Source organism: Manduca sexta, unplaced genomic scaffold (genome assembly GCF_014839805.1).
Source record: "Manduca sexta isolate Smith_Timp_Sample1 unplaced genomic scaffold, JHU_Msex_v1.0 HiC_scaffold_3146, whole genome shotgun sequence".
In the NCBI taxonomy this organism is placed as follows: domain Eukaryota; kingdom Metazoa; phylum Arthropoda; class Insecta; order Lepidoptera; family Sphingidae; genus Manduca; species Manduca sexta.
The window spans coordinates 1-15806 of NW_023594182.1; the positions used below are offsets into that span (position 1 = coordinate 1).

General features: G+C 38.0%; 2 protein-coding genes across 2 annotated transcripts; both read right to left on the minus strand.

Annotated features, from left to right (window-relative positions):
* Positions 1–1932: 1932 nt before the first annotated feature.
* On the minus strand, positions 1933–2730 carry LOC119192774. Its single transcript, XM_037446536.1, has one exon. The coding sequence runs from the start codon at positions 2728–2730 to the stop codon at positions 1933–1935; it is 798 nt and encodes a 265-aa protein (XP_037302433.1).
* Positions 2731–8604: 5874 nt separating this feature from the next.
* LOC119192775 (probable phospholipid-transporting ATPase VD) lies at positions 8605–15624 on the minus strand. The gene is given in 12 exon segments (XM_037446537.1): positions 8605–11511; positions 11730–11870; positions 11958–12145; positions 12705–12910; positions 12913–12963; positions 13290–13413; positions 13693–13844; positions 14085–14175; positions 14526–14603; positions 14605–14742; positions 15114–15358; positions 15425–15624. Coding segments are annotated over 12 exon segments (1641 nt in total). The 5' UTR covers positions 15594–15624; the 3' UTR covers positions 8605–11453.
* Positions 15625–15806: the final 182 nt, after the last annotated feature.

The window sequence follows — 15806 nt, forward strand, 5'->3', positions numbered from 1 at the left end:
TGTACTTCGTTCAGTTACGTATTGCTACACTTTACACACTTATTTATGTGTTGCTTGACAATACCTTTGCTTTTATAATCCAATAAGCTGTCCTTAAATAATTTATTGTTAGTTGAATACCTCCATGTAACGTAGCCTTATGAGCATCTGCCACTATCAAATTTGTCAAATGTGAGTTGTGAGGTAAAATTATAGGGTGTTTCGTTTGTTCATCTAATTGTGACTTTTCTAACCTTCCTGTAGCTCTGATTAATCCCTTTCATCGAGATAGGGACCTAATGCACTTATCTTGCTTCCTTTTAACTTGAACTCTTTATTGTTCTTTTGCAGTTGCGTATATTCTTCCCAAAATTCCTGCTTCTGAACTTTTCGTATGCAACACAATAACGCTTCGTCTATCTCGGTTTTGCTTAAGTCTAATTTATTGTATTCTTTTCTTTTATAAAACCGTCGACAGTATGCTATGACTCGTATCAACCTCTGTAATGATGAATATCGTTGTATAATGCTATCATCTTCAGTTTTATTAAGATGTACCTTTATAGCTTCTTCCAGATCAACTTTTAGATCGTTTGGTCTTTTGTATATTATCATCTTTTCTTTAAGAAGTGAAGGACCTGAAAACCAAAGCGTATTCTCTGGTAACGAGGCCGGTTGAACTCCTCTTGAAGCACAATCTGCAGGATTTTCTTTGGATGACACATGATACCATTGAGACGAGTCTAGTGTTGTTAATATCTCGGAGACTCGATTTGCTACGAAGGTCTTCCATCTACTGGGGTGGCTACTTAGCCATGCAAGAACTACTGTTGAATCAGTCCATGCCCTTATCTTATTCTTCTTTATTCTTAGTATTTCAGCTGCTTCGGCTAACAATTTTGCTAGCAGTACTGCACCACATAGCTCTAAGCGTGGAATGCTAACTTGCTTGATCGGCGCAACTCTTGTTCTGGATGTTAACAATGAGACATGTATCTTGCCATCATCATCTACTATTCTTACATAAATCACAGCAGCATACGCTAATTTTGATGCGTCACAAAATCCATGGAGTTCTATGTCAGCAGTATCTTTCTTTATATGTAACCATCGTGGAATACGAACTTCAGATAATTTTGGTAACTGACTTCGATAATCGTCCCAACTTTCCTTTAAATCTGCTGAAATGGGTTCGTCCCAATCGACACCTGCCAACCATAACTTTTGAATAAAGATTTTGCAACTATCACACTCGGTGCAATCCATCCCAGTGGGTCATATAATCGGGCGATTGTAGACATAATTGACCTTTTGTTTCTGGTTCACTCTTCTTGGGTAAATTCACAGAATATCTAAAATTATCTTCGCAACGGTCCCATGTAAGACCTAATATTTTCGTAATGTCGTCTATTTTAATTTCTTTACTGAACTTTTCTGTGTTCTTTTCTATATTGTCTTTCTGCCCATATAACTCTTGTTTATTACTTTGTGTTAGGAAGTATGACAATAATTCTCCATTGTTACTGTTCCATTTTTGTAGCTGAAATCCACCTCTTAAAAGTAAATCGTTCATCTCTTTATAAAGTGAGGCTCCTTCCTTAGTGTCAAAACATCCAGTCATTAAGTCATCCATGTAGAATGATTCTTTTACTTGTGGTGCGGCTATTGGGTAATCCTTTGCTTCATCATCACTTAATTGTTGTAATGCCCCAACCGCTAAGTAAGGTGCTGAAGCGGTACCAAATGTGACTGTCATTAATTCAAATTCCTTAATTTTATCTTCAGGATTATCGCGCCACACAATGCGTTGAAATTTAGCATCTTGTTCTGCTATCCGAACTTGACGATACATTTTGACAATGTCCGCCACCATAACAATTGGATAGATTCTCCATCGAAAAACTAAATGTCTTAAATCTGGCTGCAATTTAGGACCTACCATTAAACAATCGTTTAATGAAACCCTCGCTTATTCTTGCTGGAAGCATTAAATACTACTCGAACCTTTGAGGTTGATTTATCCATTCGTACAACAGCATGATGGGGTAAATATACTGCTTCGTGTGCCTTTTCGTCCTTTTCTTCAACTGTTCGCATGTGCCCTAGTTGTAAATATTCGTTAATCACTTCCTTATAACTGGCCTTGAGTTCCAAGTCTTTCGAGAGTCTTTTTTCCAATGATTTGAACTTAGCTATTGCTATCTCCAATGATCCATTGTTTTGACATTGGGCAAAATCTTCTCGGAAGGGTAAATTTACAATATATCGCCCTTCCGGTGTTCTATTTGTTGTCCTTTTGAAAATCTCTTCACAGGCTTGTTCTTCTTCTGACCATGTTGATCTTGGTAATTGTTCCTCTAATTCCCAAAATTTCTTTAAAATGTCTTCTTCTGCTCTAGTATGCAATACTGAAATAACGTTCGAATTTTCTTTATCTTCGCTTGACCTCTCATTGACAGTGCCTGATATTATCCATCCGAGCTTCGTACTTTGAGCAATAAAGTTTCCGTTTGGACTCCTCTTCATGCCTTCTTTTAGTATGTGGCTGTACACATTGGCTCCAAACAACATATCAATTTTGTTCGGAATGTTGAACTCCGGATCTGCCAAATATAAACCATTTATTTCTATCCAATCAAATGGCTCTAATTTCCTTTCAGGCAGACATGACGTAATATTTTTCAACACGTAGGCTTCAATTTGCAGTTCAAAGTTTGTGTCGACTCTTGATCTTATTGTGATTGTAACCATGTATCTCGATTTCATACAGTGTTCTCCTCCCAAACCCGTAATAATACCATTTGCAGTTTTTTCTTTAGACGTAATAATTGAACTGCTGCTTCCGTTATAAAACAAGCTTGTGACCCTTGATCAACCAAAGCTCTTAGTGTTGAATGATTTCCTAATCCTGACTCGGCATGCACTAACGCTGTGGCTAATAAAACTTGTCTGGGCCTGAAGGTCTTGCGAGTCGCATAGCACGAAACTATTGGAGACTTTACTGTATCAGATTCATTTTTTCTTTGCTCTGATGTATCAGTTGGTGAATGCAGTAGAGAATGGTGCCTTTTGTTACATATTTTACAACGAGCTGGGTTTCTACAGGTGTATGCACTGTGATTACTGCCCAAACAATTAAAACATATAGATTTTTTACTGACGAAATCGCGTCGTACTGCATAATCCTCGTTTGCAAACTTTTTACAAAAGCAAAGTTTGTGCTTGTCATTGCAGAATTCGCATAACCTATTTGTGGCTATTAATACTTTCGTATGTGGACGGTTGTAGTCAGCAGTTGCATGTTGCGTTTGTACTTTCTTAAATTCTATATTTTCGAATGCACGAAAACGACTTTCCATAAATTCTTTTAACTGATCTAATGTAGGTAAATCGTTCGATTGATCATCAGCGGTTTTCAGTTCCCATTGCTTACGCGTTTCAGTATCTAACTTAAACGATATTAGGTGAATGATCATGATATCCCATGTGGTTACATCAACACCAATATTTTTTAATGCGTCCAAACAGTCATTGGTGGTGTCTAATAAATCTTTTATAGCAGACGCCGATTCAGCATTCATTCGCTTTTGGCTGAATAACCGTTTGAGAATGCAATTGGCTAAATATTTTTTGTTGTTATAACGCTTTTCTAATAACGACCAACAACGACTGTAATTGGCGCTCGTAACAGGAGTGTTTCTTAAAAGCTTTTCTGCTTCGCCTACTAAATGCGTTTTTAAATAGTGTAACTTTTGTACATCATCTAAACTATTATCATTGTGTACTAATGAAGTAAATAAATCACGAAATGTTGTCCATTCAGAATAATTACCAGAAAAGGTTGGAATCTTAATTTTCGATAACTTTGCTGCTGAATTTGTGTTCGACTGATTGCCTTTATTATTGTTACTGGTTGGTTGTTCCACCCTTTTCTGATAAATTGGATGCTAACAAAGACTTATAAATAAAGTAATTTTCCTCACAATTTTCATAAATGTTTTGCGTAACATAAATTGACTTTTCTAATTTTGAAATTAATTAAACCTCTATTAATAGAATTATGTATATTAACTTGTGCATTGACGAGCCCTTGCATTGTTACAACTATTAAATTAACTACTTAATTAACAAATAAATAAAATAATAAATATTAATAAATACTGCTCTGCTCTGCTCGGTTGCTTGTACTTGATGGCTCCAATGAAGTTGCTGGACCCGCTGTTGCATCGTAGCGCTGCGACCCGCAACGTATGGTGACTGGTGAACTGACAGTAGAGGACACTGAACTTTGCTTTGTAGAAGTCACTGAACTTTGCTTGGTAAAAGTCACTACTACTTTGCTTGGTAGAGGTCACTGAACTTTTGCTTGGTAGACGTCACTGAACTTTTGCTTGGTAGAAAGTCGTGGTGCTCTGGTGTAGTGTGTGTGCTAAGAGTCCGGGTTCACACAATAAATACACTCTTTCACATAAAACCAATATTTATTATTAGCACTAGTAACACTACAGTCTACAGTTTATAATTACTAAGAAGTTGCACTTGTTTACCTCTATACCTTACTCGCTCTGATGCACTTATACGCACTGTTCTTCCTTCACTACTCGCTCTGATTTACATGGTTGCTTTGGATTCCCGAACTGACGAGGCATGATTCCCCAACCCTTATACATATGGGTCGGAGAATCTTGACATCGCGATGTACAAAATTAAAGAAATTGTACAGCGCCATCTATTGCCCTAATTTATAACTACCGTACGTCATTACTTATTACAACGCCATCTTTTAGTTTTCGATGGATTAAATTGTCTATTTTATTAATTGATCTTTGAACATCGGCATTGAAATAATTGCATTACCTTGTGTTAATTGATTTTGAATATTATTTCTATAAAGACGATGTCGATAATAGTTTGACAGTAAAACAATCTCTGTGCTGCGCTCCGCCATACACTTGTCGGCTCTTAGTGTCGCGATTCCAATTAGTCGGTAAACGACCAGTAAGACGGGTCACCATAATTCTACCATCGTGGCTCGATAAACGTCTCTCGTATCTACAACGTATTTTCGGTCACACTGTTTTTTTTTTAATTCACAAATAAATTTTTATTACGTACATATTTAGGTATGCATTGGTTTGGGTGGTGGATGGGGGCGAGGGTCCGCTATTTGAAAGTAGGTAATTCCTATAGGGTACAATTAAGTCTCTTAGCAGGTCCAAGAAGCAATAACTTTAAAAGATAGTGTCGCCCTCTGTCACATCTTGCAGGCGGTATGGCGTAAAGTAATCCTTGATTGCACCTCTGCTTACCACTTCAAAGGCGTAAAGTGTGTTTTATTATTAAAATTAATTTGAACAGTTTACGAACGACGGATCCGACTAGTTGAATTTGTACATGCGTACTTTATGTGTAACGTAAAGATTTTGCTTAAAACATATTTGTTGGTTGTCGATGGTTGTTAGGAAATATTCGTCTTTCATCGCAGTTTATGGCTTATGCATATGGCTGATCTTAATAAACTATACCATTTCTAACTTCAAACTTATGGTAAAAAAAAACATTAAAATAAATCCATCCCCGAGCAAAGAAACCTTTTTATCATTCGTTCGATACATTAACGGCGCATGAGTTACAGGCGGGAAGTACGCAATGATTTACGAAAAATATCTTTATAAAATCAGTGAAGTGTAAAAAATCACAATGTTCCTTAATTAATTGGCTATTTAATAGTGTTGGTTGTAAATTAAATATATGTGTACTTTAGAAGATGTACTCAGTCAAGCTGTAGTGGCATTTTCGTTATGAATTTCATATAAGTAATCCAAATTATCTAAATTTTTAAACAGTCAAAGCAAAGGTAATAAGGAAATATGATGTTTAATTTTGTTTTTTAACATGTTGTTGGCTTCCAAGAATAGGGCAAGTGCGTCGTTTTGCGGGGTGTAGCGCCTTAAGTTATCTGTAAGCACACCTGTGTTCTTATTGATCCGTTCGCGCTATTGATCCGTACGCACCAATTAGGATCGTCTATTTAAATTGGACGTAGATACGCAAAAAGCATCCAACCCACAGTATAGTCGAAAATGAGCCAAATTAGTTCTAGTCTATAAGCTCTATATTTTCCATTAGTAAAAAAATCTCAGTCATAATATGTTAATTTGTACTTTTTATTAACAAAATATAACATAGAATATTAATGAGCAAAAATACGATTTAAATTTCATTCTTCACTCTTTTAAAAGCGTTATTTTGTGGGCTGGAACCTTTTTGCGTATCTACGTCTAATTGACTGTTATTTAATGTGATAAATCAAAATAAATCTTTCAAATGTTTGTTTTCGTCAAATATTGTTTCTAATAACAAAAGAGTCTTCTAAAATGTTTAATGTAACATTGCTATTTGCTGTACTTAATAGTATTCTCAACAAGTTTATTTGTTTTTCCTTAATTTATGCTTTAACTTTGAATATATGCATGTGGTCATCATTTATTTTTATATAGTTATTAATATTTGTGGTCACTATATTGTTATTAGTTTAACATAATATTATATGCGAAGCTGTAGGCGTCACTATGATTATATATAAACTGCAATGTTTTTATTAGTATTATTTTGAAAACCCAATAAGGATCAACGCGGATGGATAGTTTTATGGATGCCAGATGACTAATGAAATTCAACCTTATATGGTTTCATATACATATGGTATTCGAATAAATCTCCACAGAACCAAGCAGATATTTATGATATTAAGTTTACCTATTTATTGATACTGAATTAGTTCTCTTTGTCCGTAAATACTGATCCTATAGAATTCAGAACTACATTGCAAAGATTTCAGCTAGATTACATCATTCGTTTAACTATGTTATTTCTTCAAATCAATAGTTTAATATTAGACGCAACTTAAAAAGTTGCAGGTAACTGTATTAAGGCCTATTGTTTAATTTTTCACATGCTTTTAATTTTAATGGAGACACTATTCTACTGTCACCTGATAGATAGTTGTAATCCATTTGTTTATTTATTATTATTTTCAGGCACAGAAAAAAAAACCTGTGCATCCTCGGAGTATGCTTTAATGTTGTTATTTAAATGAGAAGATATCCAGTACCGTAATAATTTAGAACTACCAGATCAGATCCTTGGGGGAGGCCTATGTTCAGCAGTGGACTTCCTGTGGCTGATATGATGATGATGATGATGACCAGATCAGATCAGAGAATGTAATCGTCAGTAATTGGAATGTATATATTTTAAGAATGTACGTTATTAAAATTAATTGTAATTGGTGTTGCAGAAAACTATAATAAAGTATAATTATTCTTACTTATTCAGGTCACGTGGCATATAGAGGCAAATTTAACATGTTTTTTCCTAGCCGTAGAATTTTCCGTGAAGTTGAAGGAAGAAAGAAGTTTGCTTACGAGTTGGTTAGTAAGATGGCGGCGATATCTTCTTATTTAAATAATATTGTGTTATCTGTACCATATCGAATAAAGGACCTCGACTATATTTTGTGAATATTTTACCTCACATTTTATTCTAAATACCACATACGTTGTCATAAGGTGTACAACTATTATTGTATGGATATGTACTGAAATTCATTTTTAAATATTTTTCAAGGACTATTTTGGTAAACTATTATAGCTGTTGTAAACGGCCGTGTTCAAACAACGATCCCGATCGCTTTTATCAATCCATCGTAAAAATTTACCAATCGAAATAACGACTTGTTGTTATGCTTACAAGACTCGTTTTGATTGTTTTATTCTAGAGAACGGATAGTAGATTGAGATCGGGATAGTTTATTGAAATCGGTCGTTTTGAAGTGTGATGTGCATTATATATTATTTTTACTGATATAAAGAAATGTACTTTCATTTTCATTCTGTGCGTTGGCTATAAAACCAGAGTTATTTAGCAAATTCTAACAAAAATGTTATTGTTGGGATTAATTTAGTAATCGAATTTAGGTTCATGTTATTTGATCTTCAACCGACTCCGAAATCAACCACATTTCTATATAAATTCCAAGATGTGTAGTTTCAATGTAATACTTCGATTAAAGGCAGTTTTATGTATTCTTATTAGCCTAAATTCTATGGAAGACTAGACTTCTATTTTATTTTGAGTAATGAAGGGTATGACGCCGCTTTGTTAATATGGAAAATGTTTACTATTTCATTTGCAGGTACTTTTGTATCTTTGACTGCACCTCTTGGGACTTTTATACTAATAGTTATACGTACTTCTCATATTAAGTCATTTTCTTTGTTATATAAGAGGTATTGTACATTAGGGCGAAGTTGCAGAGCTCTAGTCATGTTGGTGCGCCACTTAAAGCTGTGTGAATATATAATCGAGATTGTTTTTTTTTTATTATCTATGGTGTATGTAAGAAGGGAGGTTGATAAAAAACTTGATTTATATACAGTACTGTTACTATATTACTTTAAAGGGATAATAAAAGTAAAAAACATAGGTAAGTCATTTTGTAACAATTTTTCTTTATAAAATGATCAGCATGTGAAAGAGAAAATTATTGTAATGCACAAATTATTTTGGAATGTTTTCACGTTTAAAAAGACATGTACGACATGGATAAGAAATAAAACAAAATTTGTAATGAAATTAAATATTTTGTTATTATTATAAAACAACACATATTCAATGCAATATGTATTTTCAAGTCATTCCTACGCTGAAGCTCAGTGGAATACAATTTTGTTTAGACGATATCACAAAATAAATGCATTTAGTTTAAACGAGAATTGACCACGTTTTATATTACGCTTAATATTTTAAAGGGAAGATATAATTTAGAAGACATAGTAAAGTATCGATTGTGATTTATGAATAATCATTTTTGTTGCTTTACTGACATGACAGGTGATCTTACAAATTCTAAAACAATATACAAGAAGTGGCCATGATTTAAAGGAACTGGAGATAAAATTGAGTACAAAAAATTAGCAAACTTATATCAAATTAGCACAAATAGAGAAGTAGTTACGTGAATTGTGTGTAAAATAAATTTCAATACATATATTATTTAGAATCATTTGTAATACAGTGTAACAAGCAAATTGAATATAATACTAGCTTAATTAGAGTCTACATTGTTATGGCAAGAAACTGAAGGAAACAGCATATCAGCGCAATGACTGGAAAATACATGTTCAATCACAAATACCCTACATAGTCGAATTTAACTGAACAAATTAAAGGCTCTAAATAAACAACAGTCTTATATTATACAAATTATTTACACAAAGATTTGTTTTTATTGTTTTTTTTATATCAAAATATAACCTACTGTACATTTAACAATGATCATTCATATAGAAATATATAATTTGTCTCTATGTACAAAACTAGAAACGATAGTAAAAATAGTCAATTCTTTTAGGAATCATTGAGTCGAGCGACTGTCGGTGTCGCGAGACGCGCCGGCCGCGACACGCAAGGCACTTCGAGGGTTATTGTAACGCGCGGGTTTGATCCATCTAACGCTCTATACTAACCGGCATTTTCGCGTAGAAATACGGAGATATGTATCATTTAATAATCAAAAAGTAAACAGTGGAATATGCGGTTTTTAATAAGCGTGCATTTTTTATTGGTATTTTTTTTTATCTTTAAGGAGACAAACATATGCTATTTTAGGGAAGAATTATATTAAGTTCCCATTGTTGATACTCGACAAGGTCGTGTTTATACTGGCTTGCTAAAGTCATTTTAGTGTATGTTTTCCAAAATTTTATGTGGACAAGATTTGAGAAAGCAAGTTGAAGAGAATTTGTAAAGATTACCAGATGTTTCTATATAATTCATCGAACTGGATAAGACATTGAAAATGTCCACTCAATATCTTTGGCATAGACTTCAACTGAAAAGTATTCATAATTAACGCTTAAGAAGACGCTAAGTGTATAATGCCATATTACACACCAGATATTTGAATTAGGCGCATCGCATAACGCCTAAGCACGGTGTCATAGCAAAAGTCAGATGTAAAAATTAATACGCGACTGACAGCTTAGTGTGTGCGAGCCCTAATTAGCTGTTGCTTTAAATCAGATGTATACTAATCGAAATTGATATAAATACGCAATGTCATTTGTACAAAATAATGGAATGTAATTGTAAGTATGCATTAAACTAGAAGACTTGGTAAAACGCGGCGGAAATATTTTACGCGTACAGCTTTATAAGCGATGTTAATCCCGAGAGAATTCGACGAATCGACTATATTAATTCGACTAAAAAATTATCGATAAAAAACGTCACTTAATCATGGAATTATTCACATACAAACGAAAGTAAATCTGTAGTGCCAGTTCATCTCGCGACAACGTGTCGACCCGACGGGCGTGCAGTCTCGCAGGCAAGGCAGCGGTACTCGCTATCGAATAAATAACTTTACAAATTACGATCAGAAGGAAGCCAAACGACATCACAATCTACTTAATTCAACTACAAAAATACATGATTTTATCATCAATCACACGTTTCTTTATATCACTCTCTTACGGGTGTACAATACACATTTGAACGTTGGCAATGTAATACAATCGTTTCCCTACCACATATCGATATACACACGCCCCAACTATTCAAGTTAACATATACAAGTGCCGGTATCTCGGTTTGCATCGTGGATTTAGTTATGAAATATAGTTTCGTATAGACTTTAAATGCAATATTAGGCAATAATCGATCGCATAGCGCATACAATGAATTTATCGAAAGGCTCGTGACGAGTAATACAATCTTAGCTAAAATATATAATTTAACACATTACCGTAATACAGTTGTTAATACACTTTCCATTTCTAAATCCACCGTTAAAGCACATACGACACGCACAATACTGATTAAAATTAATATACTACAATTACATTAAATAACACCGTTAGTGTTGGCAGATCTATCGAACACTTGGCGTGATGGGCGCTTCATTATTCGTCATACAGCCGAACATCACTAACATCTATTGTAACAGCACCTGGAGAGCGACGCGTTCACACTCTCATGTATTGACACATGTCGGCGCATATGAACGAACCTATAAGTACAATGTATTATGAAGACTAGAAAGAACAATTTCGTAAAATATGCAATAAGGTAACTATGATCAATAATATTAACACGCGACGATATGGAAGTTCAATCTCGCCGCATTAGTTATTGTACGTGAATTCAAACAGTGCTGCCGTCGTATACTAGCTATGGGTATGTAAATATCAGAAAATTGTTTAGTGAGGTGATATAAATATGTGTAATATTACAATAATAACAATAATTTGTTTGCGTGTCGGCAGCAGACGTTTGAACTCGGCCCGAAGCTCGCCCACACGAGCTGACACATTGGTCCCGCTTTGTTCCATAAAAGCGCATGTGACATGCATTAGTCTAATTATCTAGGACAGATCACAGCCTGAGTTGTAGCGCGGCGGCGCGCAGGGTCAGGTGACGGCCGCCACGTCCGACGGCCTCTTGTGCAGGCCGTCCTCGTCCGTCGGCCTGGAATACAGTTTAGTATAATTTACCACTGAGTATTTGACATTTTCCCATTTATCGATAAAAAAAATTTGTTGAAGCAGCAATAGAGATGGCTATTCAATAAAAATACAATAAAGCTGTTTTTATGGAAGACGACAGGGCATTAAGCGATTACTTTGTCCTTAGATAGGACATGTGTGTACGAGTGTAGAGTGGGCATGTAGTAGTGGCGGCGGTACCTGTAGACGTGCGCGTGCGCGTTGGCGGTGCGGTAGTGCGCGGCGTAGGGCAGGCGCGCCCGCGCCGCGCGCCGCCGCGCCGCCACCGCGCGCCGCAGCGTGCCGGGCCGCAGCGAGTTGCGGATGCCGTGGTACGCCAGTCTGCACACACGATGTCACCGACTTACTCATATTACAAATGCAAAACTTTCAATTTCTATTATACCAATCATATATAATCGACAATACCTCGGCGCGAGCGCGGCGACTGTGGTGAGTATCAAGACGAGCCAGTACACCGGGTCCGCGATCGCGTTCTGCAGCACGTGGTAGGTGGAGGGCAGGTTGAAGCACGACACGCACAGCGACTGGTACACCAACGTCAGGATGAAGAACGAGAGCAGCGAACCCGTTAGCGCGAACAACTGGATTATCGTCTGAGGAATTTATAGTTATTGTCAGAAAACATATTGTTTTTCTGAAGATAAACTTTACATTGTCGATATAAATCGATATTTCTTATCGATAATATTGTGTTTATTCATAATTGCAAGCAATATTATTGGTGTAGTATTTAATTCATGAATTCGTAATATCGACAATGTAAACAATATTTCTAAGTAATTGCCACACTTGTACATTGCACAAAATACACCATGGCTAAGTGATATGATGAGTGAAGACAGAGGGCATAAAGCATTTCATTTGCAGAAGGCACACTACGAAACCAATACCGCCACTTACTACTTTCATGTAGAAGAGCTGCTTGAAAACACAATTATACTTTTAATGAGGATAAAACGAATTAAACTTTAGATGATGTAAACGTTTAACGTTGATTCCTATGATCCAATATGTATTGCCCTAAGTCATATTTTAAACCGATTAATATTAAAAAAAACGCAATATGCAACCTCATTTCAATATCGATATTGAAATGAGTATCTGACACCCCGGCATTATCGATAGTTCACATGATGCATAGTGAGTACTGACCCAGCTCCTGGTCTCGATGGCGACGTAGACCAGCATGATGACGAGGCAGCAGGTCATGCAGCAGACGCCGAAGGCCCAGAGGTCGACGGCGCTGCCCCAGTAGGCGGCGGCGGCGGTGAAGAACACGACGACGCTGATGTAGAGCGACTCGGCCAGCACGGCCCAGTACGACGCGGCGCGGTAGGCCGCGCCGCGCCGCTCGCCGACAGCCCCGCGCGCTCCAGCAGCAGCGACGCCGGCGCCACGCGGTCGTACGCGCCTGCGCACCACGCAACACATCTCTTTATATACTCAACATTATATCATTATTATATATTCGACTAACAACACTAATTGATATTTTTGTATAATGTGTACGGGCCGTTTTCAATGTATGATTCCAATCTTAATGTTCGATCAGATCACGAAAATAAACCAATAAAAATAAGTGGTATCAAGAAAACTTTTTTCTGATTGGTCAATTTAAGCAATGGATTAAAAAAACGAATGAGATCGTTTATTTAAATGGCGGTAAATTTATTTCTTGCTGAAATCGACAGTTAATACATAATTTTGAATATATACTTCGTTAAAGATAGCCCTTACCGATGACGATAGGTGGCAATGCGGTGAACATGAGATTGTACGCCATCAGATGTATCTGGTCGATCATCACCATGGCCGAGTACCCGCTGTATATCTGGTACCAGAACACTAGGAACACAAAGGTCTGTGAACAAAACAAACTATTTATTTTATAAAGTTTAACGTGAAAAATATTGACAAACAATATTGTTATACATTCCCTTAATACACTACTATCAATCAATATCAATAAATAATTCCTATCGCATGTTCATTATCTTTGACTTGATTCCGAGAAATCGAATAAAATAAATTATCTCTAAACGCGATTGATTTGAAAATCAATTATAATTGAAATCAGCCCTTATTTAAAACGAATACTTAAAAGGAGGTAACTTAATTCGGCAATATTTTTAGTACTCACGGCATTTTTGAGGAAGAAGTAGAGTATCATGCGCGCGAGCCGGTCGTAGCACCAGTGTCCGTGCACGAGCAGGAGTCGCTCGATGTACTTGAACCGGGATAAGGCGAAGTCCGCCGCCATCACCGCCTGCATGCCCTCTTGGCCCGACAGTCCTGCAACATTATGCAATAAATTAGGCATTTTTTAATATATTTTTCCACTGTTGATGGGAAAGGAGTCACGTCCATAGAGAGAGAGAGAGAGAGATAGAGAGTATCGACTATGCCGACCTTTTGAGAGATACTTGGAAATATTGGCAACATTAAGTCCAAATGTTGTAGTCCGGTACTACAATTCCCTTTTATTCAGAATAATAATTTACTAGTATTAGTTGTTTTAATATTTTTACGTACCCACGCCGACGTCAGCTGTCTGTATCATGGACACGTCGTTGGCGCCGTCTCCGATCGCCAACGTAGTCACTCCCAGCTCTTCTTTTACCGCCTGGAATATTACAGTAATTGTTAGTATGCACTATGCAGTTCATTATTGGTTAAGTCAAATAATCCAATAACATAATTATTCGTTATAAGAACAATAGTATGTACGTCCGCTGGCTATTGTCTTAAGTAAATTTTTGCTAATATGAATTTCGTGGATCCCTGATTTTTGCATTATCGTTTTTCTGGAGTCACATTGATTACATTAATTAAGACGAAACGTTTGCTTAGCTACGACTTATCGCAATGATTTGACAATTACTTGAGGCATTTGAAATTTGACCTCACGCAACATTTTTAATATATGTATATACGATATCAGCAGTGAGCAATGCGGCATCATGGTGTCGTGACCTTGACGATGTAGGCCTTCTGCAGCGGCGTGGCGCGGCAACACAACACGGCTGAGCAACGCCGCGCCAACGACAGGAAGAGGCGCCACCAGCCCCGAGCGCCGGTCCAGGATGTACGTGAGCGTGCGCCCGTCCACCACCAGCGCGCGCCCCGCGCCGCCGCCCAGCTCCGCCTCGCCGCCCTCCAAGTAGCTCTTGATTGTCGACTCCGCGTGCTCCTGACAATCAATTTCAGATGGGTTAGGTTAGGTTAGAAAATCAGCTAGAACGATGTTATACGGATGTGTTATAATTTGATATATTACAAGATAATATAATTGGAGAGTATGTGTTTTTATAATATGTTTTTCGTCACATCAGCTAACAAAATGTTTCAGAGTACAATAAACGACACAAGTCATGAGCACAATTAAATAATAGTGAGGGTGAGGTTTTACAAATTGGACAAAAGTGAGTCGCCCGTGGTACATGTAAACAACGAACAGTTAACGAGCATAGACTAAGAACAAATCCCGGCAACCCTCGAATATTTTGACTTGCTTTTCTGATTTTGGCATGGTCGGTCATAGCAGTTGTTAGTGTTGCATACCTTGTCCCTGGACATGAGCTGCAGCAGGCGGTCGGTCTGGTCGAAGAGCGCGGCGGAGTAGGCGATGTTGATGGCGGTCTCGGGCTTGTCGCCCGTGAGCACCCACAGCACCACGCCCGCGTCCAGCAGCGCGCGCACCGTGCGCGGCACGCCGTCCTGCAGCCGGTCCTCCACGCCCGACGCGCCCACCAGCGACAGCGCGCTCTCCAGCCGCGCCAGCGACTCGCGCAGCCGCCGCTCGCGACCTGCACAGCGCCGCGCTCATGTACACCGCGCCACACACACACACGCACACCCGAGCCAATCCTAACCTTCTCCGAGCTCCGAGGCGCGGGCGTGGCCGGCGAGCCACTCCTCCCACAGCGCGGGCTGCATGGTGCGCTTGGCCATGACGAGCGTGCGCAGGCCGGCGCGCGAGTACTCGAGCAGCGCGCGCGTGCGCTCACCGTACGCCGCCGCCTCCGCCGAGCCGCCGCGCATCGGCGCCAGCGCGCCCAGCACCGTGCTGTCCGCGCCCTTCACGTACACCACCACCTGCAACACGGATCATACCTTGTACTATAGGTTGTGATTCGCGTATGTAAACCGTGTTACACAAAATAAACCGCATCATATGGTGTGTGCTCGAAACATTTGTCGGCTATTATATGACCACTACTGGCAAGATTAAATAACACGTCACCTGTCCAGACG

Coding starts and splice junctions, on each gene's coding strand:
- LOC119192774 (XM_037446536.1), bottom strand. CDS start 2,730: ATGGTTACAATCACAATAAGATCAAGAGTCGACACAAACTTTGAACTG.